Source organism: Podarcis gaigeae, assembly GCF_964106915.1.
Source record: "Podarcis gaigeae genome assembly, chromosome: 8".
Lineage (NCBI taxonomy): Eukaryota > Metazoa > Chordata > Lepidosauria > Squamata > Lacertidae > Podarcis > Podarcis gaigeae.
In genome coordinates this window covers 7,329,885-7,356,241 of record NC_139684.1, presented here as the reverse complement: position 1 = coordinate 7,356,241, position 26,357 = coordinate 7,329,885, and the positions used below count along the sequence as shown (strand labels likewise).

The following is a 26,357-nucleotide window of genomic DNA, read 5'->3' as shown; positions in this document are numbered from 1 at the left end:
GCACGCCTGGCACCCACCCCCTCCACAGTGGGCAGCGACCCAGCGGCTCGGATCGGATTCGCACAGCCAGCACTGCAGTGAGAGAGAGTGAGCCAGGTAGGGTCAGAGAGCTGCGAGTGCGAGCGCGTCCCCCCCCAGATGTTGCGCCCAGTGCGGCCGGCCCCCCCTGGACCCCCCACGCAACGCCACTGGGTAGGAACCCCCCTAAACCCAAGAAATCAATAAATGGTAAGAGTTTGATTATTTGGGATATGAATAAAAATGCAAGCTGCAGAACTGTCACAGATAAGGAACCCCTGGGCCAGCTTATGCAAACCAGCCTGGCCAGGCTAGTGAACAGCTTTTTAATTTTGCGGTTGATAATTAATTTCTTAAGTGACAGGTGGTGGGGCTTTAGCTTTTGATCCAGTTTATTGTAGCTGAGTTTCTTCAAGGCAGGGCTTAGCCCCAGAGCACAAGAGGCAATGCAAAGGACGAGTGTCTCTGAGCATGAGCAAATTGCATGGTGGCTCAGTTGGTTAGAGCATGGTGCTTAGTAATACCAAAGTCACAGGTTTGATCCCAGTAAGAGACATCTGCATATTCCTGCATTGCGGGCAGTAGATGATGCTCAGAGTCCCTTCCAGCTCTATGAAACTCCCGTATGAGGAAAGGTTGCAACTCCTGCAAAATTAAACATCTGGAACTGGGAGAGGGGAAGTGAAGCTTTATGGCCCCAATTTCCAGACACACACCAAAGTTTCTTGAACCCTCATTTTAGAAATTAAGGCTCCACTCACATATGAACAAGTGTCACATTGTGTTGTTGTTTAGTCGTTTAGTCGTGTCTGACTCTTTGTGACCCCATGGACCAGAGCACACCAGGCACTCCCGTCTTCCACTGACTCCCGCAGTTTGGTCAAACTCATGCTGGTAGCTTCGAGAACACTGACCCACCATCCCGTCCTCTGCCGTCTCCTTCTCCTTGTGCCCTCCATCTTTCCCAACATCAGGGTCTTTTCCAGGGAGTCTTCTCTTCTCATGAGGTGGCCAAAGTACTGGAGCCTCAGCTTCAGGATCTGTCCTTCCAGTGAGCACGCAGGGCTGATTTCCTTCAGAATGGATAGGTTGGATCTTCTTGCAGTCCATGGGCCTCTCAAGAGTCTCCTCCAGCACCATAATTCAAAAACATCAATTCTTCGGCGATCAGTCTTCTGTATGGTCCAGCTCTCACTTCCATACATCACTACTGGGAAAACCATAGCTTTAACTATATGGACCTTTGTTGGCAAGGTGATGTCTCTGCTTTTTAAGATGCTGTCTAGGTTTGTCAGTCACATCCTGCCCCAAGAGCTGTTTGTGCTGGCTTCATGTGAAAGGCTTAGGAAATAAACAACAGAACTCTGCGCATGTTCAAGGGTGGTCTTTCCCCACCACATATTAAGGCTGAAAGCACTTAGTGGCCGCTTTCCCCATCTCTCTCTCTCTGTTTTGGGCTGATTTCCTTTCTTCTTTTTAGCCCCCCAAATGCCTTTCAGCCTTTGAGGGGAAGAAAGAAAGAACGAGCGAAGAACCACCTCCCCCCCCCCCACACACCGGTACCGACTTATCTATCGGCGGAAGGATTTGAGCGCGCGAGCGAGAGAAACGAGGCTCTGCGAGAGACAGCGCGCGCAAACGGCCCAGCAGGCTGAAGGGAAGCGCTGCTTCCTCAATCTTCCCGCCCTTGCCTGGAAAGAAGTCCCCGGCCGCAGCTTCCTCTCGTATATCCCTGCGCGCCCGAAGGAGGCGGCTCCTTGTGAGGGGAGGAGGGAAAGGCGGCCATTTTGTTCGCCCGCCGACGCTGTTTGCGGCATCTCCACCTCCTCCTCCTCCTCCTCCTTCGGAACGAGCGAGCGACCGAGCGAGCGAGCTGGGTTGGGGGGCGGGAAAGCGAGAGAGGGAGGAAAGGGGGCGCGCGGTAGGGCATTCAGGAGAAGGAAGGAGCCAGCTCGGGAGCGGGGGAAGAGCCGCGCGGGTCGACCCGGCGGGCTCCGGCTTCGCTCCCTCGCCCCGGCCGCTGAGAGGCGATGGCGGATATTGACAAGCTCAACATCGACAGCATCATCCAACGGCTGCTGGAGGGTGAGCGAGGAGGGCGGCTTGAGGGAACGGAGCGGCGGTGTGTGTGGGGGGGGGAATAAGGATGTACAGTGAGGCCGGATTAAGGGGGGGCGGCGCGTGAGGCGGCTTCCTTGGGGGGCTTCCGCCGCCCTCGGGGGTCGCTGCCGCGGTTTGGGGAGGGGGCGGCAAACCATTAAAAGGGGAGGGGTTGCCCAGAGTTTTGGGGGGGGGGAGGAGGAAGAGCGCGGAGGGGCGAAGGCCCTTTTATTTTATTTATTATTATCCCACCCTTTAGTTACAAAACAAAAAGCCCCACTGACTATAGCTCTCCTCCTATTATGGTTATCGGTAATAATAGTAATAAATGAAGCCTAATTGCGTGACTTGTGTGCGCGCGCGCCGTTCGCCTCCTCTTCGCTTCTCGTTTCAGGCACTTTTGGGGCGCTTCTCGCTTTCTCCCGTATCTTGGGAGGGTGCAGTGGGGGGGGGGGGAGAGAGGCGTTCTTGTGTTTGGGGGAGACCCGAAGGTGTGGAGGCCAAGGGAAGGGGGTTATCTAGGGTGTCTTGGGGGGGCTGTTGTATGTTCTGGGGGGGGGCACCACCAAAAAATGAGGGACGTTTCTGGAGGGGGGGTTGTACTGGTAGACGGGCGTGCATGTAGTGGTTTAGATTTAGGTATGCGTGTGACTTTATTCATTTACAGTATATACTGCATCTAAATGCTGGTGCTGTTGTTCCTTTTGCCACAAAAAAGAAAGAAAGAAGAAGACAGGAGAGACTGGTAGGAAGGAGGAAGCTGTAATGGTTTTTGTGTGTGTGTGTGTGTGTGTGTGTGTGTGTGTGTGTGTGTGTTAGTGTTAGAATATGGGATGTATGGATACACACAGGTCAAAGTGGTATAGAGAGGATTTTCCCCCCCCCCACCGCCCCCAAACTCTCTTGGGGGGGGGATGAAGGTTTTTCTTGAGAAGAGTAGGGATTTTGGAGGCCCTTGACAGACTCCGCTTGAGGGAAGATGAGTATTTGGAGTGGAATTGGGGGTGGGCTCCCAATATTTATTTGCATTGGTGTTTCTGTAGGGAGGGGGAAAGTGGGTTGGGGTGGATTGCAGAGGAGCAGTGAGATTGAGGAGCATTATTGGGAACGGACTTTGGGGTTGCTTGCCTGTGAAAAAGTGTTCCCATAAGGTGGAGGGGTGAAGTAAGGGGTTGCTGTTAAGGGCAGGGTGGGGAGAAGCTGTTGAACCCAATTAGGAATGGTTTTTTATTGCAGTGGGCTCATTTTTAAAAAAGTGCCCCTTTGTGGTTCTGTGAGGAGGTGAGGTGAGGTGGTTAAGAGTCTCAGCTAGAGGAAAGGGAAGTAAAGTAGTAATTGTTGTGTGTGGTGAAAGACTATGTGGAGGATGGTAAGAGGTCCCCTCACATATGCATAGAACACATCAGGGTATCTTAAATCCCATAGCCCTCCGCTCATCTCAATTCTGACTTTGTCTTTGGGCTCTCCTGAGTTGATTTGGCAGGGAAGGAGGCAAGACTAAAGGGTCCACATCCAAGATGGAGGGTCTGGAGGTGCTTTGTTTGTGCCTCAGTGATCTTTTTTCAGATTACAACAGTCTCTTCCTCAGTTCTTATACACTCCGTGTGTCTGTGTGTGCATACATGCACAAACATATAACTTAAATATAGGTGGGAGTGCACACAATTCTTATTCTGATACATTAGATGTGCATGCAGTGCTTTATTCTGATGTTTTTCTTAGGGTAAGTGCATAAGTAGTAGGTTGGTCATTTTTCGTTGTTTTGCCCTCTGCTTAGCAAAGTGGAGTCTTACTTCTGTAGTAAGAGAAATCAGTGTTGGTTTAGTTTCCCTCCCGAAGCTGCATGACTGCTGGCCTGGGGAATCATGAGGGCGTTAAAATGTTGCTCACCCTCCTATGCCAGTCTGTTGTGGCCATTATTGTGGCAAGGGTGAAGCTTGCAGACAAATTAAAAATGTAATCCTTGTAGCAACATGAACATTTGACTGCTCTAAAGACATGATTGTGAGCCACATGGATGTCTGCTCATTTGAACATTTTCATCTGCCTGACCTTGGTGCTGGGGTTGTTTCTGATATGCTGTGTTCCCTAAATCTTAGATAGTACATGTTTTGATTTCTAGGTCTGGGTAAACATGCTTATAAATCTTGGCTGAGGTGAAGCGTTGTGAAGTAGCTGATGACAAATTATCCTTGTAGCAGCAAGCAATATCACATTTAGCTAGGGAGGGAGGCTGCACTAATCTAGCTTTGTCTGAGTCTATCCAGGACTTATACTTGAAGAGTTCAACCAGGGAATTAACTTTTCATTTGATGCAAAGTAATCTGCAGCAATGTGGTCTGAGCTAAATATAAGGGATATGTCTTGCTGTAGTCTCTCGCCTCACTTCAGCGTCCCTTCCAGTTTTTTAAAGATACCTTTTAAAAAGTCTTTCTCATTTATTTTAGCATAGCCATGGAAATGGATAGGATTTGTGAAAGTAGGATATTTGGGGTTGGATAAAATAGAACTAGAGACATTGCTTCCATCGGTTTGGTGTTAGTCCTTTTTCCACCACCTTGATTTACTTAAAAATATAATTTATCATGTCTCCATCTCATCAATGAGCTTAAATTTAAGATGCCAACAAAATTGATTTAGTGTAGATTGATTTCTCAGTAATTTCAGTGTTAAATTTCTTGCTACATAAACTTTGAAAAGTTTGTGTAGACATAACTCTAGGAGCCAAACAGGACACATCAACATCTTAGAAGATAATATAAATTGTATGGCAATTTAATGCCAAATTTGTGTTAATAAAATGTTAAATCATTTAGTAATGGAGAGAATTTTTGAAACATTTCCACTTGGAATTTATACTTAAAAATAGCTCAGCCCCAATGAACGTGAGACTTCAAAGAGGTTAATGTTGTAAGACATATTTGGTTGATTTGTGTATTGGATAGTGCTGTTTCTTAATTATATATTCATACCCAGCTCTTCCTCAAAAAGCTTGGGTTACTTTGCGTGTGGTCTCCCAGTCTTTTTCCTCACTGTTAATTGGTGAGAATTGTGTAATTGTTCAAGGTCTAAAAAGAACATCTTCTTGACTAATAATTGATACAATCAACAAGGAAGTAAGTTTAAAATTGTCAGAGAAATTGCTAACGCAAAAGGTAAGAGACAATAGTAAGATCATAGAGTTGGAAGAGATCCCAAGGGTCATCTAGTCCAACCTTCTGCAATGCAGGAATCTCAACTAAAGCATCCATGACAAATGGCTACCCAGCCTCTTCTTTGGACCCTCCAAGGAAGGAGAGTCCACAATCCTCCTGAGGGAATCCATTCCATTGTCAAACTGCTCTAACTGTTAAAGTTCTTCCTGGTGTTTAGTCAGAATCTCCTTTCTTGTAACTTGAAGCCATTGGTTTGAGTCCTACCCTCCAGAGCAGGAGAAAACAAGCATGCTCCCATCTTCCATGTGACAACCCGTGAGATATTTGAAGATGGCTATCATATCTCCTCATTCTCATCTTTTCCAGGCTAAACATGCCCAGCTCCTTCAATCATTCCTCATAAGGCTTGATTTCCAGATCCTTGATCATCTTGGTAGCCCTCCTCTGCATACGTTCCCGCTTGTCAATATCCTCCTTAAATTGTGGTGCCCAGAACCGGACACTATACTTCTGTTGATGCAGCCTAGAATATCATTAGGTCGTCGTCGTCTTCTTCTTCTTCTTTTGTTTCCGCTGCATCACACTGTTGACTCATGTTAAGTTTATGGTCTACTAAGTCCCCTAGATCCTTTTCACATGTACTACTAGTAAGCCCGATGTCCCCCATCTTGTATTGGTGCATCTGATTCTTCCTGCCTAAGTTCAGAACCTTACATTTGTCCCTGTTGAAATTCATTTTGTTAGCTTGCACCCAGTTCTCCAATCTGTTACGGTCATCTTGAATCCCAATTCTGTCTTCAGCTGCATTAGCGACCCTTCCCAGTTTGGTGTCATCTGCAAATTGGATGAGCATCCCCTGAATTTCTTCTTCCAAGTCATTTTTAAAGACATTGAAAATGGACCCAGGACAGAACCCTGTGGTACCCCACTTGTCCCTTTTTCCCAGGATGATGAGAAACTATTAATGAGCACTGCTTGGGTTTGGTCAGTCAACCAGCTACAAATCTACCTAACAGTTACCTCGTTCAACCCACATTTTACCAGCTTCCTTACAAGAGTACAATGGGGAACTTTGTCAGAAGTCTTCCTGAAATCAAGATAAACGTATGTCCGCAGCATTCCCCTGATGCAGCAAACCTGCAATTTTATCAAAAAAGGAAATTAGATTCATCTGGCATGACATGTCTTAGTAATCACATCATCTTTTTCTAAGTGCTCACAGACTAACTGTTGAATTATTTGTTCTGGGTACTTTCCTGGTATCAAGGTCAAGCTGACCGGTTTGTAGCTACCTAGGTCTTCTTTTTGAAGATGGGGGCAACATTTGCCCACCTGCAGTCTGTAGGGAACTCACCTGTTCTCCAGGAATTGTCAAATATAGGCAGAGGCTGTAAGATTACATCTGCAAGCTCCTTGGGTGCAGTTCATCAGGCGCTGGAAATCAACACTTGTATGCTACTGCTACTACAGTTTGGCATGGATGTAGAGGAAAACCATAGTTTCATGCTGCAGCAGGAGTGGCTAGCCTGTGACCCTTAAGATGTTGAATTATAGGTTTCATAATCCCTGGCTGTTGACCATTCTGGTTGGGGCTAATGGGAGTTGTAGCTCAGCAACATCTGGAGGACCATAGGTTACCCACCCCAATTCTATGGGAACAAGCTGTTGCCAGGTATTTTGTCTTCAGTGCCAACAAGGAGTTTCTTAGATTTATAAATGCAGCCCTGTGCCCCAAGAACGTTTGGGGACCCTGGTTTAAAACTAAAAGCAGGAACTTTCAATCTCCTGGTAGGCATTATGAGGAAGAAGTTATTGTAAAGAGAAACTGGTATTCTATCGTTTCTGGATTGAGCCAGAGTGTCCAAGGTCTTTATGGTCATTTCTCATCCACTCCACTATACAGAAATTTCATTTTGCAATGGGTAGCTATTGTAACTGAGAGGGAATTATTTGCCCATGAATACTGGTCATTTCATGGCTGTATTGAAAATTCAAACTCTGATCATCTGAGTTCCAAGACATTAGCCCCTATTTCAGTATTCATAGGTAGTTGGGGATCTGTTAGCAAGCAGTGCTAACCACTTTTCTGTATGACTGGAAAGTCTTGTAAATGCCTATTAACACCAATGCAAATGCTGACTAGCTTTTTCATTTATTATCAAAGATCAAAATATTGTTTTGGTCCTGTCTACAAATAAAACGTAATGGCCTGGTTCTGATATAATTAGAAACTATAGTTTCCCATTATGAGAATGATCCTGCAAGATGACAATTTGGCTTGTATATGTTCCCATGCCCATCATGCATGTGAAGTGTAGGGCTGGGCAATATCTAGTTTTCAATAAAGTGATATATTGCCAACTAAACATCATGATATACTGATAACACTGTCTGAAATAAGGCTGCCTTCATGGTTTTCCCTCCATTGTGATTTTTGCCAGCGCCTGCTCTTGTAATTTGCTGCCCCCCACATGAGGCAGGGGTGAGCTGAGCTGGCAGAATTGACAGGGGCTGCAGGAATCAAGAGAAGCATTGGCTGGCTTCACAGTTTCCCCCCATGAAAAATCATATTGTGATTTTTGCATAGCACACATATAATGATTTGTGATATATTGCCAGGTCAAAAATTATGAAATGGTATGGATGATACAGACTTCAAAGCAGTTTTGGACAATATATTGCCCAGCCCTAGATATACTGCAGTCATTTTAAAATGAACTGTAGTTCCCTGTTATGTCCTAACTCAAGGGCCTACGGTTTGTTCTAACTATAATTAGCTAATCGAAATTTATCGATGAAGTTCTGTCAAGTCTTATTTTCTATTAGGTCACACAAATGGCTGACTCTAGTATGCGAGGTGGGGCTACTGATTTTTTATTTTTGTCTTCATGAGATCTGAAGGAAGATATTAAGCATTCAAATATTTCCTATATATATATCTTGTTTGCTTCATGGAGAATTTCCTTAAAGCTCAAAATGGTTTCTACAAAAATCACAGAAAGTGACTAAATCAGTTTGCTTTTAGCAGGGAAAGGGGTGGATTGACAAGACTGTCCAAGACTGCACTGTCCAAACCCTTGATGCACACAGTGAACATTGTTGCAGTTAAGCTGGTTTACAACATCAAGGCTTATTTTAGAATAGTAAAGTTAGTTTAGAACACAATAGAAAGCAAAAAATTGTGGAGAAGGAATGAATTTGGGTATAAACTCTTGTACAATGTTATATAACGCTTACATAATGGCCACTAGTGATAGCTGTGGGAGATGACATTAAGGTATCGACTGAGCTCATGAATAGGGTGTCTCCTCTCTCTCTGCAAGTAACCCCTCATTTAGAGGTTAGAGCACCATGACTTCCCTCACAGCATCTTTTTTGTGGGATTCCCTGCCTTGGGAGGTCTGCGTCCCTTCTGCTATGAAGTAAACAACTCCATTTCTGAAAATGTTTTTCCCCCTTCAGACCATAGATTATGGTAGTTTGATGTTCATACAAAGGAACAATACAACTATCAGGATATTCACAGGGAAAAGCACTAATTTCTAAATGATGGTTCACTAAGCTACAGCAGCTTCTTATGAGATATACTGTTCAGTGATCCCTTGCAAATAGTTGAGCCCCAGCTATTTTGTTCTTACAGATCAGATTTATGATGACACTTTAAATCTCTGGATACAGGATATTCAGGGAGTGGGAATTTATTTACACAAAGCAAAGTTTGGCAGAACAGTGTTGCTCCTTGGTTGGACCAAGAACAAATCCCTTAATTTGTTAATACTGAAGGAATGTCTGTTTACAAGAGGTTCATAAACTACTGACAAACTACACCTAGATATATTTTTTCAGATCTAGTTCTAACTTGAAATTTTCAACAAGTGCATGTAAATGTCAAATATGAAAGTAGCAAAGGCTTCAATGTTACAGCAACTTTAATTGGTTAGATTAATTAACAAGATATAATTGACTTAAAATATGATTAATTGAGAAGCATTTTTAAAAGCATTTGAGAATTCTGAACAGACAAATCACATTGCAAAATAGATAGTAGATTAGCTGTAAGTACCTGCTAGAGCTGGGCGATATTGTAGTATGTTGTCTGAAACTGGTATGACATTCAGATTGTGATACTGGTTTCAGACATTGAGCTGGCAATAGTTGCTTTCAGTAGTTACTGAAAACAACAAAAATGTCTGAAATTTCAGTGCTTGAAAAATTTATGCTATCTTTGCAACATGTGCAAATTCTGCGTGCTTTCTAGAGGTAATCTCTTCTCATTTTAAGTCATACCACTTTCAGAGATCTTCGTCATACTTCTTACTTATTGGGTGATTTAAGTAGCAAGTTGGAACCTGGCTTGTAGGCTATATTTTCCAGCTTCTCCTTGAAGACATCTAGTAAGGGAGAGTTTATAGGAAATGACTAGAATTCCGAATGGCATCAAATGCATATTGCTATTCTAGGATACATTCCTTTTCATCCCTGTCTGGCCAAACTTCTCTGCTTGTGGGGGTGATGAGAATATAAGCTGAGGCAGTGGCAGAAGCTTCTGTTTCACAGATGCTGCTGAATAGTTTTGCCTACAGGCCTTTGGTTCCCTCTTTAAGAGCATTGCTACAAGCATATCGTTTCTAAAATGCTTGATCTGTTTTCTGTCTATAGAAGCTTTTAACACAGTAACACCCTTAACTGTTTAAAAGCATATAATGTAATTATCAGTGGGTCATTTCTGTAAACTCTGTTGCTGATGGACACTTTGCATTTGAGGCTGCTTGCTTATACTTTGGAAGGGGAACTTGGGGCAATTGCTCTATTGCTCAATAGCTTCATGCATAATCACACTGCAGAGATGGGGAAATATATTAATAGGTTTATGCCTTATTACTTGTGTTAAATATTTTAATTGCACCCTCAATATATAGTTGTACTGATAATGTCACCAATGAATGCTAACAACTGATGGGGAAGAAAAATTGAAACATGTATTTGCTCATGTCACAACCATTGCCCTGCAATTATTCTGCTGGTAATTGCAACTCCTTTCTGATACTAAACTTCAAAGTAAATCGTCTTAAACTACAGCCTTTGAGCTTTTCAAAGCTTCGGTGCAAGCACTTTAAACTGCTTGTTCTGCTTCCTGTATAACATCAGTGCACAGGTGGTGTCTAGATTGAAATAGGTCAATAGAATACAGTGGTACCTTGGGTTACATACGCTTCAGGTTACAGACTCTGCTAACCCAGAAATAATACCTCGGGTTAAGAACTTTGCTTCAGGATGAGAACAGAAATCATGCTCCGGCAGCGCGGCGGCAGCAGGAGGCCCCATTAGCTAAAGTGGTGCTTCAGGTTAAGAACGGACCTTCGGAACGAATTAAGTACGTAACTAGAGGTACCACTGTATGTTGCACTGAAAACAACACATGCATCAATTGGGGAAGGCTCTGGGAAGGCTTAGTTGCACTGCTCAAACATGAGGTAGCATGTCTAAGTGGTGTGAGGAACATTCTTGCCATCAGGTTTAATTGATTTGAAGTAACTCTTATTGGGTTTGGTGAATATCATACTCTGGCTTAGCTTGGGACCCTTGCAGTTTTCAAATTCCTCTTGCTTTTGAATTAAGATATTCAACTTTTGCACCTCTTCCCTTCCATGTAATTAAGAATAGTTGGGACTGCAGATTTCATGGGGTTTTTGTTCCTGGGGTTTGCATGCAAAGGCAAACTTTTGCAGGGCAGTCGGAGATCCTGTGAAATCTCAAGACAGGCTTGCAAGAACCTCCAGAGCCCAGTAAGCAAGAGTCTCCTGCTCTTTTTCTATTTATTTAACTATTGGTGATAACTTGGAATCATTTGCTTTGTTAACTGACAGTAACTTGGAAGTTGTACGCAGGCAGTGCCTGAAATTCCCCAGGCGTGTTTTGCAACTGGTGCAGGTCCAATTGTAACCACATGGAGATCTTTAGATGCCTGTTTGGCAATGGATATCTCCATCTGGCTGGCCCCTCCAGCTTGCTTAAGGAGGTAAGCAGAAGAGCTTGTTCAATTTATAGCCTGCCTTTTCCTCCAAGGAGTACATGGTTCTCCCCCTTCTCAGTCAATCCCTACAACAACCTTGTGAGGTAGGTCAAGAGGCTGTGACTGGCCCAATGGCATCTAGTGATCTTCATGACTGAGTAGGGATTTGAATCCTGATCTCCCAGACACTTTAACCACAACACCACACTGACTTCCTAGAGAGTACTTCTGTGGGGCAGCTATATAAATTAAGTAGGTAAATAAAAATGGGGAAAGCAGAATATCACTTGGAGAAGGATCTGAAATACTTTCCTTGAAGCTTGAATTTGTTGTATTCTAGATAGTTTTATTTGATGTTTTAATGCATTGTAAACAACTTGCTTTTTTCAATTATAAAGCAGTAGAGAAATGAAATGAGTAATAACAATAATAATTTCATCTCAAAAAAGGGCACCCAGACATTCCTTTGTGGTGACCATAACCTAGATTTAAGGTGCCATTGGGCAATTAGCTTATATATCTTGAGTTTCTAACACTGTTGCAGGTTAAACTGAAATAGGACCATAAATGGGTACTGCTATTTAAAACATACTCTCCTCTTTGGGGGGAAAAATTTAACTGCGTAATCTTGTCAGCTCATCAGAAGGAGCAGTGCCTTAAATCTATGATTAATCCATGTGACTGTTTTGAGTAATATACATGTTTGGGAGAGGATGGAGTTGGAATAAGCAGTGTTACACTAGATCAGTTGTGCTTCCTGGGAAAATAAATACCACTGGTGTAGAATCTGTTTCATGTGGTTGTCCTCAAATTATAACTCTTGTATCTGTAGCCTAAATATTTCACCAGCATAAAATACATTGGTGCAGCCTATATATGAAGCATTTGTTTCCTGGACCACTAGAATTTAGGAACAACACATATTTTAATAGGCAGTGTTTTCATTATTTGCCTTTTAATTCCAGCAGTGGGCAAACTTCCCTCAGCTTGAATCAAAATCTGCTTGGTAATCATGAGCCTTCTCTGTAAGAGTTCAGAAGATATTTCAAGACCCAAAATTGGTCATTTCCATTTATTGTAAATAATCTGTTTTATGTGTTTAATGATGATTGATTTGAAACTCAGATGATCTCATTTGCTAAACATGACCACCCTTTTTTTCTTTCACAGTAAGAGGGTCAAAACCCGGTAAAAATGTGCAACTTCAAGAGAACGAAATAAGAGGATTATGCTTGAAATCTCGAGAAATCTTTCTCAGTCAACCCATTCTGTTAGAACTTGAAGCACCGCTTAAAATATGTGGTAAGCATTGAGATTTGTTGGCTCCAACTATTCCTTTTTTAATGAACTGATGATGATGTGGCACAACTTCTTAGGTGGTATTTTCACCATCTCTGAAGATTGCAAATCATGCTACTTGAGGGCAAAAGTAGAATTGATTTGACTAGAATTCTGAAGGGAAACTTCAAGTAGACAGAATAAAGAGGACACAAATCCCAGAAAGGAGAAGCTTTATCCTTCAACCCAGTGGAGATTTGATTTTAGGTTATGGATACAGGCAACGACCAGTTTGCCTGGGGGTTATGTTTCTGACCCCTGTGCGCATTGGTGGAGCATGCATAAGCCCGCTTCACCACATTATTCCACTGCCCTTTTACACCCTATTTTTCAACCACTTCCTCATTGCTGTGATGCACATGGGCACGCATCAGTTGGTCGTTGTCTGTATCAGTGTTAGTAATATCTGTAACCATTTGTATGCTAAAAAGTGGTGGCCCATTTTTCTTCATCATTGCATGATTCTGTAAGTTGGAGCAGAAGGCCTTGCTTTTCACAAGAAGTCAAAGTAAGTTGTGTTAGATACTGCTTAATGCAAAAGATTTAATATTAAACTGGACTTGCTTAGTCAGAATTAATAACAAATAAAATTTTCACTTCAAGCCAGCTTCAGTTTTTAGGACTGGCTTTGTTGTGCTTCTAACCTCACAGATCACAAATAATAGTATGAAAGTTTCTACTTTGGAGAAAACAATGGTACAGTCCATTGAACATCTCTTTGCAAAAACACCAATGAATGGAATAGGAATTGCTAATTGGAGGAAACTTACTGTTACATATGCTTACTTTTCTTAATGTTGTGTAACAATTCTTATTCTTTAAAGTGAGTATATTAGCATGCATTTGCTTTAATGAGCCAAACTCTCAAACCATATCAACACCATTTTGTTTTGTTTTAAGGTGACATCCACGGACAATACTATGATTTACTTCGACTCTTTGAATATGGAGGTTTCCCACCAGAAAGCAACTATCTATTTCTTGGTGACTATGTTGATAGAGGGAAACAGTCTTTAGAAACAATTTGTCTTTTACTGGCCTACAAGATAAAATACCCAGAGAATTTTTTCCTCCTCAGAGGGAACCATGAATGTGCCAGCATTAATAGAATTTATGGCTTCTACGATGAATGTAAGTACTTCTGGTGCTATCTTTTGAGACTTTGGAAAGTGATTCATAGTGTAAATGGCACTATTTTTACTATAAAATAACCTCTGGGTTTGGAGTGAGTTGCTTATTAATGACAATACTGACTTGCCTAGTTAAGAGACTTTTCTATCATTTTGGCAGGTGAAATATAGTCTTCTTGTTCTTCCTTTGCTCTCTTCAGAAGAGAAAGGTGCAACTACAGTCCGGTCTTCACTGCTCTGCCAGCCTCCATTTAAGTGTTAAATTAAGCTCATATTTATAATGTTAACTTTTTCAGTTTGAGTTTGCAAGTACAAAGCTGAGTGGGCACTGGGTGGTGTTGTCTTACTCCAGTTGCTGGAGATGGATGTGAACTCCTCCCCTTCCTTGGAGGGCAGTTCATTATCAGCCTTGCTTGAATATAGGACATACCTTGTTACTGCTCTTCTGGTCCTTTAATAATCGATTGATTGGTTGTTTAAAAGTAAGCCTGATTGAATTGCATGCCTTTTTTTGTTTTCTGCATGGTGGTTAAGTACAATAGGGATGCTCCATGCCATGACACAATGTGTAATCTCTGTTTCCTTTTGTTGCACTTTCTGGAATTGACTGTAAATTCAGTTTCTGGCTGTTCCATTTGGTGATATAAACCTAGGGTTTGAAAAATATACGTACTTGGTTTCAGGACTTTATGAATCAGATAGTCTGGTTTTCCTATAGCCTCTGTCACTTGCTTGTCTTTAGTAACCAGTGTGCCATTGAGCCCACTGGTTTTAAACTGTGTTGAATCACATAATTTATATCAATAAGCACTGCATTTTTCACAGATACATTTGTACTAAAAGTGGTTTACAAAGAACAGTAAAAGCGTAATACTTCAGTAACTGCCTACAACAAACCTACTACAAACTTTGTGGCTCATATTAATTGAGGTGGGAGGAGGTCCACTTTTTCAGCAGCTTCAGATTAACATTGTACCATTATTCTCCCCAGTGATTTTATAGTACCAAATGATGCTAATGATGGCATTTGCCATAAGCCTTGCAAAGCATGCTCATATTTCTCTGTTTAACGACTTCTTTAATGGATACAAAACAATTGAGCACCTGCTTTGCATACAGAAGGTCCCCAGGTTTTATTCCCCAACATCTCCGAGTAGGGATGGGAAAGAAGAATCCTGTCTGAAACTGCTGCTGCCAGTCAGTGTAGATAATACTGAATTAGAAGTCTAACTTGGTCTAACTAAGGCAGCTTTCTTTGTTCTGATTTGTCTGGGACTGCCTGCTCACTAATATCTGTAATCCCAGGAAGAATTGTTAATAAAGCAGAACATGTGATTAAAAACACAGCCAAACGATCCCTTTCACATTACAGCTTTATATTATGGAATAGTCTGCAGTTCGCTGATTCTGTCTCGGTGGTTTGAACTCCCTGTCCTTTTAATGGCTTAACTCTCCTGATGCTCAGGTGTATTTTTGTATCTTGTAGGCCATTTGCAGCATTCACACTTAGATTCTCCTCATACTCCCCACCCCTTCATTCAGTGAACTTCATACTTAGTCAGGTTTCTAATAGGTTCAGCATAATTTGTTGGTTAGGCTTGCTTGGAAGCAAATTGCGGAAACTGCCATGAGTGTGATAAGAGGATTTGCACTTGATGCTGTCACCATTTGACAGCATCTTAGGCAGCATGTGCTTCAGTAAAGTAAGAGCAATATTCAAATAGGTCTAGGATATGGGAGCCTAAATTCCAGGTCAAGACTAAGGGTCAGTTATCAGTGGTGAAGATGCAGTGAGGGATCATTAGCAAGCTCATGGCTTATTTTTGCCTTGGGAGTCTCCAAAAGCTAGAACAGTTATTAGAATAACATCTGTATGTGAAAAGGGCTGATGTGATGACTGCAAGAGTCCTGCTTGACTGGACTAAAGATTCATCTAATCAAGCATCTCACTATCCTACAGGTAGAATGTGAAAGCACCTTCCCCATTGTTGTCCCTCAAAGCTTGTATTCAGGGGTGCAATACCTCTGAACACAGGTGACGTTTGTCATCAGGGGTTTTAGCTGTTGGTAGCTGCCGCGAATTTGTGTCACAAGCTTATTTAAAGCCATCCAAGCCACTGACCACACTGTGACTTGTGGAATGAGCGCCATACGTTAATAATGCGCTGTGTGAAGTAGTACGTTTCTGTGGTCTGTCCTGAGCTTCTTGCCAGTTTATATCTAGAGCAGGTATTATGACAGAAGGGGGAAAGATCCTCAAGGGTTTGAGATACCCCTGTGTTTGGGTTTTAGCAGGTATGGAGAACAGTTCCTCTCTGCCAACACAGACTAAGACCTTAATGTTAAGCAGGTCAAAGATACAAAAATGTAAATGTAGGTCTCCTTGTCCACCCTATTCTCTTCTTCTGCCACTGTTAAAATCCAAGTGAGTTGATGTACTGAAATATCTCCCTAGGTAAAAGAAGATACAACATCAAGCTGTGGAAAACCTTTACAGACTGCTTTAATTGTTTACCAATTGCAGCCATTGTGGATGAGAAAATATTCTGCTGTCATGGAGGTACGTTGATATATGATTTACAAAGTGATACTTGCTTGACCATCTTGGGTAAGTCAGCATTAGAGCCATTCAGGCCCGTGCAGTGGGGTAGCAGCTGGGTACACTTGCCCCGGGCCCTAGAGGATTAAGCTGGCCAGGGGCCCTTGCCAGGCACCACCTTTTTTATTCTATTTAAGTTTATAATGTTATTCTAACAAGACTCCTGCCCCAGGCCTCAGGCAAGCTCTGTGCTGGCCTGGAGCCACTTTCTCTGTATTATAGGGCACGACATTTCTTTCTATCTAAAGCACAGGTTGAGCACACTGCAAAGTTTCACAGCTAATTTCAATTGAGATAATGTTTCTAACTCTTGACAGGTTTTTGGTGTAACAATGTATTGAAGAATGTTTGTCCAAGCAGCCTATTTGTACCCTTGTTTGCATAGGGGAACACCTGCAAATTACTTTGACCGAGTGTGATATAGAAAGGAGTTATTATATACCAGAGTTGGTCTGAATATAGTTCCCTCCCCCATACCATTTGAACTGCAGTCATGACAATGAATCACCAGAGCAACGAATTTGGTGACGGGAAGTAACCATGTATGCATTTGGTGACGCCACCATTAGAGTGAGGTGACTATAGGGTGCTCCAGCTTACATGTTACTGTAACGATGGGGCTAATGGATAATCTGAGACAGAATGAGAAGTAGACCTCTACTGAAAAGGCCTAATTTTGTAACTGCCGGAACTCTTCCACTGAAATATGATGCTATAAATGCATGCTATCTGCTTGTGGGTAATTGCACACTTGTAGGTAATTGCAGGTTATCTGGACAGTTCCCAGTGCCATGTTATAAAAATACTTGTATTATACTAACCTAGCATCTCCTGGCCCATTTTTGATTTAAATATTTAGCCTTGCCACTCCTGAACTATAAGCAACTGCAGTATGCTTACACAGGCAAAAACATCAGGGTTGCAATACTAGGCGTTGAATTGGGAGGCTACAGCTGAACAGATGTGAGGACAAATATTCTGACCTTGCAGAAAGGACAGGTCATACCTCTTTAATTTGAGGCAGCTGCTTTAAAGCAATAAAATGTCCTACTTTTGAGCAGCTTAGATATAAGGACTGTCTGACTCTGTGATGGGCAGATTGCTCTGGATATGGCTGGTGTAAGGGGAAGGATTAATTCTGTAGCCTTCCTTGCTCCTTCATTCACAGCCTACAGCAGTACTGGAAAAGAGATGGGTTTTTTAGCACTGAGTTCCATCTTGAAGAAATTTATTTTTTGTGCCAATCAACCCTATGCTGTGTAACTCCTCCAAGCCAAATTCCAATGTATAATGGGGTGGTAAAAAGTGGCTGGCGCTGTGGTCTAAACCACTGAGCCTAGGGTTGCTGATAGGAAGGTCGGCGGTTTGAATCCCTGCGACGGGGTGAGCTCCCGTTGCTTGGTCCCTGCTCCTGCCAACCTAGCAGTTCAAAAGCACGTCAAAGTGCAAGTAGATAAATAGGTACCGCTCCGGCGGGAAGGTAAACAGCGTTTCTGTGCACTGCTCTGGTTTCGCCAGAAGCAGCTTAGTCATGCTGGCCACATGACCCGAAAATTTTTTCTGTGGACAAATGTTGGCTCCCTTGGCCAGTAAAGCGAGATGAGCGCCACAACCTCAGAGTCATTCGTGACTGGACTTAACTGTCAGGGGTCCTTTACCTTTACCTTTAAATCTCCCAAACAAAGCTGTGTGTGGTGTCTGAAAAGGGACACTGAAATCCATTTTCTTGGATCAGTTCTTGTTTGAAAAACCATGGGACATTTTTCCTGCTCCAGTACATTAACATTGATTGCAACAAAAAGTACCCTATCACAAAAATGAATAGACTACTGGGTGTGGGTGTGGGTGTCCCAGGCACTTTTTATATATAGAAAGAAAACTAAATTGTATGTTACTGAAATTTGGGGGCATTGTTAATCATTGTGCAGATAACAATATCCTAGTTTATGAAGATCACATTGTAAGTCTACTGTGTGAATTGTGCATTGAAAAGTGCATCCATTTGTCTCACAGTCATGGTAACTGGTTGTAAGATCCTACATGGGAATATTTTAAAGACATTTTACCTCTTTAGGTAAAAAAAAGGAAAGCATACAAAATGTATATTGTACACTCACTCTCTCATATACATACTATTTACCACCTTGATATATTTTACGATAACAGCATGATAGAAATATTTTTATTAAATAAATATATGGAAGGAGTTTTGGTTCAGTGCTTGCGTAAGAAAAAACACTATCTCTGTAGTACCGGCACCTTCCCACTTATATAGGGCTATGTTCCTGGGTACCATGCATATGCATGAAATCATGTGTAGTTGGAAACACGCATCTAAAAAGCCAAATTCCACTACAACTGCCCTCTCCACACCTCCTTTCTCAAACTTCAACTCTCCATAGGCATCAAAGGTTGGTGCAAAGGCTCCTGGAATCGCTAGCCATTTTCCCATTCTTTTTGAGCTGTTTTTGCCCATTTCACACCTTTCTGCAGTTTAAATCAATTTATTTAATTATTTCCCTAACCACACACGCACGTGAGTCAAACATGCATTAAGCGAGGAGATGCCTGTACTATGTTGCTTTGGGTACCTGTTTTCACCGTGGCGATTCTGTAAAGGAGTTTGTTCCTCTTCCTGTTAAATTTTCTCAACTATGACCTCTTTAAATACCCTTGATCTGCCACTTTCTCCTTACGTCAAATTTTTATATTCAGGGATAAACTTACCCTACAGACCACCACTCTTGCACAGCTGTGATCTCTTATTACCAAGTACTCAAGGTACCCAGTCTTGCGTCTGAAGCATGTGTCCTATTCAACAGGTGTCCTATTCATGGGCATTTCCCCCTATGACTCTTTAGTCTTTTTAAAGTACAGCCATTCATATATATTTGTGTGTTAGTTACAAAGTTATATCCTGTAATTCGCTTTGAGAACCTGAACCGCTTGCCCCATCATCTGTGAGGCATACCAAATCAGATGCTTCCACCTAGCTGGCTCTGCAGGTGGAACATGTTTTATTTTGTCTCTACGGCCGTTTCTTTCCAGCATCATTTATGCACATAAGTCTCACGACCACTGACTCTTCTTGCACAGTACCTAGGCAGCATGTGATGTCTACAGCCTTCACACCATTCATGCAAGGCGCCATGGGGGCCTCACACCAATCACAAATTCCTATGTTCCTAATCAACTGATAGCTCAGTTGGTTAGACCATGGTGCTGATAACGCAAAGGTTGCAGGTTCGATCCCTGTATGGACCAGCAGGATATTCCTGCATTGCAGGGGGTTGGACTAGATGATCCTCAGGGTCCCTTCCAACTCTACAGTGCTATGATTCTGTGCTATGCTATGAACTCTACTGCTACCAGTCTTCTTGCCTCGCAGTAGCATCTCCTTGGCATGAGAGGATAGTTCATACCAGAAATGGGACATACCTGAGGAATAATTTTGGATTGCACTGGATAGCTTCCTCAAAATAAGCATAGATGAGGTTGCAGTTGGAATGAAGATATTGTCACTGCACAGTGTGTGCATTTGCTGAGTGCCCAGCATGTGAACAAAATGCAAAGCAGCTGCATCTTAATCCCCTGCAGGCTTATCGCCAGACCTCCAATCAATGGAACAAATCCGACGAATTATGCGGCCTACCGATGTGCCAGATCAAGGCCTCCTTTGTGATCTGCTGTGGTCTGACCCTGACAAAGATGTCCTGGGATGGGGAGAAAATGACAGAGGAGTTTCTTTCACGTTTGGAGCTGAAGTGGTTGCAAAGTTCCTTCATAAACATGATTTGGATCTTATATGCAGAGCTCATCAGGTAAAGACCAAATGCTAAGAGTTGATCCTGGGGAAGGAGCCACCAGCTCCTGGGCCCCAGTGGACACCCCTTGGTCCACCACACAAGAAACTGGTCAGTCTCTCCTATTTTTCCCCTCCCCCTTCATGTTCACTTGCCTCAGAACAATGCTTGCTTGGCCTTGCTGATCTAGCCTTGTCTCTAAATTGCAGAATGACATGAAACAAGCAGCTTGTGAGGTTAATGTGGTTTTGTAGCTAGAAGAATGACTGGATTCATAGGCACAGCCATAGAACTTCCTGCATAGACCACTATGCCACTGTCCCATGGTAAAAGATTTAGATAAATCCTCAGAGCTTCATTCATATATGTATGTGTGTATATATACAGTGGTGCCTCGCAAGACGAAATTAATTCGTTCCGCAAGTCTTTTCGTCTTGCAAGTTTTTCGTCTTGCGAAGCACGGTTTCCCATAGGAATGCATTGAAAATCAATCAATGCGTTCCTATGGAAACCGCCTTCAGACCAGGTCCGGGGACAGTCTGTCCCCCGACCTCTTCTGAAGGCCGGGGGGGGGGAAGTATTTGTTTCCCCCCGCCTGCCTTCCCGGGACAGCGGAGACTTCTCCGCTGCCCCGGGGGATCTTAAAATGCTGGCAGGCGGCAGCGAACGCTTCGCTGCCGCCCGCCAGCATTTTAAGATCGCCCCGGGACAGCGGATTAATTCTCCGCTGTCCCGGGGCGATTTAAAAGCCCCCGGGAAGGCAGGCATGGGGGACAAAGACTTTTGCCCCCCGCCCGCCTTCAGAAGAGGTCCAGACGGCTCTCCAAGTTGCGGATAGCAGCCTGCTGCCCCGCGCGAGGGGCGCTCTGCAGCAGGCTGCTATCCGCAGCCTAGGCGGGAACTCTTCTGAAGGCTGGCGGGGGAGAAGGGCTTTCCTCCCCACCGCTAGCCTTCAGAACAGCCTTCTGAATGTCGGCGGTGGGGAGGAAAACCTTCCTCCCACCGCAAGTCTTCAAGACAGGTCCGGGAACAGAGGAGAAGCGCTGCGCACCTTCCCCTCTGTTCCCATACCTGTCCTGAAGGCTTGCGGTGGGAGGAGGGCTTTCCTCCCCACCGCCAACATGCAGAATGCTGTTCTGAATGTTGGCGGTGGGGAGGAAAAACCCTCCTCCCACCGCAAGCCCCGGGAACAGAGGAGAAGCGCTGCGCACCTTCCCCTCTGTTCCCGGACCTGTCCTGAAGGCTTGCGGTGGGAGGAGGGCTTTCCTCCCCACCGCCAACATGCAGAATGCTGTTCTGAATGTTGGCGGTGGGGAGGAAAAACCCTCCTCCCACCGCAAGCCCCGGGAACAGAGAAGAAGCGCTGCGCACCTTCCCCTCTGTTCCCGGACCTCCCACCGCAAGCCTTAGGACAGGTCCGGGAACAGAGGAGAAGGCGCGCTGTGCTTCCCCGCTGTCCCCAGAGATTTCCCTATGGGCTTTTGTCTTGCGAAGCAAGCCCATAGGGAAATTCGTCTTGCGAAGCCGCTAAAAAATCGGAAAACCATTTCGTCTTGCGGGTTTTTCGTTTAGCGAGGCATTCGTCTTGCGGGGCACCACTGTATATATATATATATAGAGAGAGAGAGAGAGAGAGATGGTTAGAGATCATCACAGAATGGGGTAGGGAGCAGGTGAGATTGGGAGTGGTTTACACTAAGACCATGTCGTGATGACATGGCACAACCGTGGTGAGATTTGAACCAGGGACCTCTGAGATCACGACTTGGGTTAGCAACAACACCAAAGTAATTCTGCTGCACTAGAAGGAGTGGAAGGAGGATTATAAAAAGGTTAGTATTAAAATTATTGCTGTTGTGTGATATTCACCCCCTTTCAATTAATTGAATTGTCTTTGCTTTAAAGGTGGTTGAAGATGGATATGAGTTCTTTGCAAAAAGGCAACTGGTAACTCTGTTTTCTGCCCCAAATTACTGTGGGGAGTTTGACAATGCGGGTGCCATGATGAGCGTGGATGAGACTCTAATGTGTTCCTTCCAGGTACAGTATATTTTTAGGTGCCTCATTTTCCCCAATAATGTTGCTTCTTTTCACTTGTAAGCTGGTCGTCCTTAAATTAAACCAGAATCATAAGTACTTGCTATTTGAAAATGTGTTCCATTTCCTTTAATCTGTGCTGAGGCACCAGCTTGCCATAAAATAAGTAGGACAGCTGTAATCTGTTCCACCTTGAATTGGATTGTCCAAAGAGTCATGGCTCTTCCCTGCTGCCTAATGCTGGTGATCTGAGAGGAGGCATCGAAAATTGCAAGCAGTGGGAGGGAAAGCAGGGTGACATTTATATCCAAGGTGCTGCTGTTTACCTTTATAGCCCTAAATGGATTAGGCCAGAGGTCCCAGGAGACCTGTTACTGAACGAGCCTTTCCCATCCCGTGCATTGAGATTCTGGTGGCACCCTGCTTAGCTACTCTCTTAAGTGAAGAAATGTTGTCTTCCTCTTGGAGCAAGGCTATTTTGGCAATAGAACCTGCATTGACATTCCTGAAGACCCTTCTATTCCCTCTTCCCTTTGGGAGTGGAGGGAGTTGTCTTTTCCTACACTGCAATATTTCAGTAAGGTGAGGCTGTTTAAAATTATTGCCCTGAAAAATAATTATTTTTGTGTGTGCCAAGACCCTGAATGAATGATTTTACAGCTCTAAGACACCTAGCCATGCCCATTGGGTGGAAATCACAAAATTATGGGTGTAGAATATATATATAGCCAGGTTTGGGGATAACACCAGTGGCCCCCTTCTTGTGCTCTCATCTCTGTTCAGCTGCATACAGTGCTTCCATTGCTAAGAAAGAACATTGTCATTCCAGATTTTGAAGCCTGCCGAGAAGAAGAAGCCCAATGCTAGCCGGCCTGTAACACCACCCAGGGGTATGATCACAAAACAAGCAAAGAAATAATCACTCTTGGCCCTGCCTAGTTGGGACTTGTACTATAGTATATAATCATTTTTAAAAAACGGTAACTTGTATCTGTCAGCTTGCTAAGACTAGATTAATGTGTTTGTGGGGGTTTTATTTTTTTCATTTTGATGGATGGCGTTTGCTGGTTGTAACAGCAAATGAGACTTTCTCCCTTCTCAAGAAGAGTTTTTTAAAATTCTTGTGTTCATTTGAAGAGAGAGAAAAATGCTTTTTTCCCTTATTGTTCCAGCTGTATACTTCACAGCAACTTATCCTGTCATTCCGGGTAATTGTACAATTGACTCCTTGAACCTGTACAGACCAGGTGGTGTGTGATGCCTGCTTTTCTTTTAGGACCTTAAGAGGCACTAGTGTGCTGCAAGACTAGGAAACTGATTACTGTCGAATTACATATTGTTTATATGAACCACTGTGAATGTCTTTTATTTTATTGTTTTAAAGGGATTGCTTTTTTTCTTGTCATGTACACTAGTTACGTTGCTGTCAGCATTTTGAAACCACCCCATAACCTTTGCCAGCTTCCCTGGTATGATGTATATTTTAATTCAAGCACACTTCCCTCCCATATACTTCAAAATGACAATTAAAGCCATTATTTTAAAGGTTTGTGTCTCTTTTTGTGAAACCAAAGTGCATAGAGAAAACTTGTTGGCACGGCTCATAGGGATTCATTGGCAGTATCTAAGTCAGGTTTTTTCCTCTGCAGGAAGGACGACTTGAACTAGCAGAGAGTAATGCTGGGATCAGCTGGGATGCAGGATTAAAGCCTTTTGATACTTCCCCTATATTCAATGTCGAAGCTTGCTACTGTGCTATTTTAGCCAGTTCAGAAAGCTGTCACGTGTGGAGAGCTGTTCAGAGACTTGCCTGAGAATTAGAATTCCTTTTAGGGTTTGTTTGTTTGTTTGTTTGTTTGTTGCAGCTGAAGACTTATTCCACAAAGTTTAAAAAACAACCAGCTACAACAGTGAACACTGTTCACCTGTTTCTATGAATATAACACAGTATCCTGTGGTGTGTTGTTTTTTTTAATTAAAAAAAAAACCTAATCTTTTTGAACAGATGACAGTGTACAATACAATGTGGTAAAATGCTTATTAAATGAATAACTTGTTAAATCTTCTCAGTGTCAATTTTATCAGTATTGCATGCATGCAGGGTAGAATGCAACTTTGGAAAAAAATGTTTCACAAAGAAGCTTGAGCCTACCATGCCGGTGAGTCCTCCTTATGAAATGGAATGTAAACAGCAGCTGCTCAAAATGACGGGCCAGGATACACACCTCTGAACCATTCCTGACAGTGCAGTGACCAACGGCCTGGCTGTTCCTTCTGTGGTTCCCTTGTTAGAAAGAGTGAAACCCAGTGCTCCAAGAGAGTAGATTTCAACTGGGCATCTTCTGGGATGAGCATAGATCAGCTTTGCAACAGCTGGTCAGCTTGCAGGCAAGTCTAGATCATAAGGAACTGTACCTAAAGAGTGCCTGTTTCAGAGTCTACTTGGGTTGGATGGGCACAAGATTTAAGAGGCCTCTCTGGGGTCTTAACTGCCAGCAGATATGCAGGACTTTTAACAGGAAGCAAGCAGACTGCATGGATTGTCAGAGAAGGCTGCCTTGCCCAGGGGACCAGCAGTTGTGCAGAGTGTGTGTTCGTTCCCTTTGTTTCATACAATGGAAAAGGAAGGAACCAAAAATGTACTGCAGACCCAGGGCCCTTTTGTTAACACACTTCAAGACGCACTGCAACAAGCAGAAGTGGGAAAGGGCATGCAGAGCTCGTGCCATCAGCTTTTGAGTGAGTCACGGCTCAGAAGAAACTGCAGGTATGCCCTGTATATTCTAAACTGTCTCTTATTCACTTCAGTTGCATAGGTCAAAAGCAGTGAGGGGAGGAATGGTGTAGCAGGAGCAAAGGAGCCTACCCAGTGTAACTGTTGGGTTGATATTCCTTGCTCTTCCCCCCCCCCCCATGCTGAAATAAGTGCTTGCATGCTTGGCATTGCAGCTCTGTGTTCTCCAGCCTTTCTAGTTTACTGCTGGGTCTTGAGACAGTCAAATCCCTAGTTTCTCCTGAATGGGGTAGGATGGAGAGAGAGAGAGAACTTTTTCCCAGGCCTTCAAATCTCCAGGAAATGTTAAATCTATAAAATAGTTAATACACATCTAGTTTTTCAAATCCCCAGTTTTCATGAGCTGGCGTGGTTGAGAGGAGTCCCAGCAGGGTCTCCTAAGGTTGGCACAATAGGAGCTGGAAATTTTGTCGCCTGAGGCAGAGCAGCAACTTTTGTCACATCAAAGTGTGCATCATATCCAAGCCCAGTCAAGTTGTTTTGGCACCTGAAGCAGAAAAGCCCCATCCTTACCATAATAAATAATGATTTGCTGTCCTTTCATTACACCCAATGAAAGGTGGCCATCTCAATCTGCCTAATGGCATGGCCAGCCCTAAGGCCAGTGATCTGAAAACACCTGTGTGAATAGTGTGTACAGACCTGCCTGTGTGTGAACTGCCAAATGGGTTTGGTGCAAGTTTACACAATTACATTGAAGATAGACCTGGAGTTGGAAAAATTGCACCATTTGGAAAAGGCAAATTTCTTCACAGCCAACATGCATGCATATACAAGTCCACATTGTACAACCACAATAGTCTCTGAAAACGCATGCAGATATAATGCTGGGTGGGCTCTTAAGATTGGTTCATACACACAGCTTGTCATAAGCTAGAAGTAGCTACTCAGACCTAGCCTTGTTCTGAGGCCTTGTATGATAGCAGATAGATCCAACCTATGAAGAAAACCCACCAATATGCTATGCAAACTCTAATAAGAGTGGCTGGCGAAACCCAGCCAGATGAGCAGGATATAAATATTATTATGTACAGAACATGAACATTGTCAGGTGTGGATTGTTTCTACCTTTACCCCAACCTGTTGAGCCTGTGCATGTTTGCAGTATGCTCCCTCTTGAAAAACCTTTCAGTTAATTCATATTAATCTCTTCAGTCAACATAGAAGGTGCCTGGAATGGTTTCTTTGGGGGCTGGTCCAAAATACAGCTGCTGGGGGCAAAGGACAAGATTGCACTCCTATTCCATGTGACTGAACATAGTAATTTCATTATTTATACCCCACCCATCTAGCTGGGTTTCCCCAGCCACTCTGGGTGGATTCCAGCACATATAAAAACAATAAAATGTCAGGCATTTAAAACTTCCTGA

The 26,357-nt window shown here is 43.3% G+C and overlaps 1 protein-coding gene across 2 annotated transcripts; it reads left to right on the top strand.

Annotated features, from left to right (window-relative positions):
* Positions 1–1,747: 1,747 nt before the first annotated feature.
* PPP1CC (protein phosphatase 1 catalytic subunit gamma) lies at positions 1,748–24,254 on the top strand. Of its 2 annotated transcripts, XM_083753387.1 has the most exons (8): positions 1,748–2,103; positions 12,457–12,588; positions 13,525–13,755; positions 16,210–16,314; positions 19,951–20,174; positions 22,062–22,196; positions 23,023–23,083; positions 23,843–24,254. In XM_083753387.1, exons 1-8 carry the CDS (start codon positions 2,049–2,051, stop codon positions 23,854–23,856), a joined length of 957 nt encoding a protein of 318 aa, XP_083609513.1. In that variant the 5' UTR covers positions 1,748–2,048; the 3' UTR covers positions 23,857–24,254. The 2 variants fall into 2 exon arrangements, with proteins under 2 accessions (XP_083609513.1, XP_083609512.1); XM_083753386.1 differs by having other exon boundaries at positions 23,023–24,254.
* The last annotated feature ends 2,103 nt before the right edge of the window (positions 24,255–26,357 follow it).

Excerpts from the sequence above, each read along its gene's own strand:
- PPP1CC (XM_083753386.1), top strand. The coding sequence starts at position 2,049 with ATGGCGGATATTGACAAGCTCAACATCGACAGCATCATCCAACGGCTG. Across the intron at positions 12,589-13,524 it reads AGCACCGCTTAAAATATGTG|GTGACATCCACGGACAATAC; the intron begins GTAAGCATTGAG and ends TTTTGTTTTAAG. Across the intron at positions 22,197-23,022 it reads CTCTAATGTGTTCCTTCCAG|ATTTTGAAGCCTGCCGAGAA; the intron begins GTACAGTATATT and ends TTGTCATTCCAG.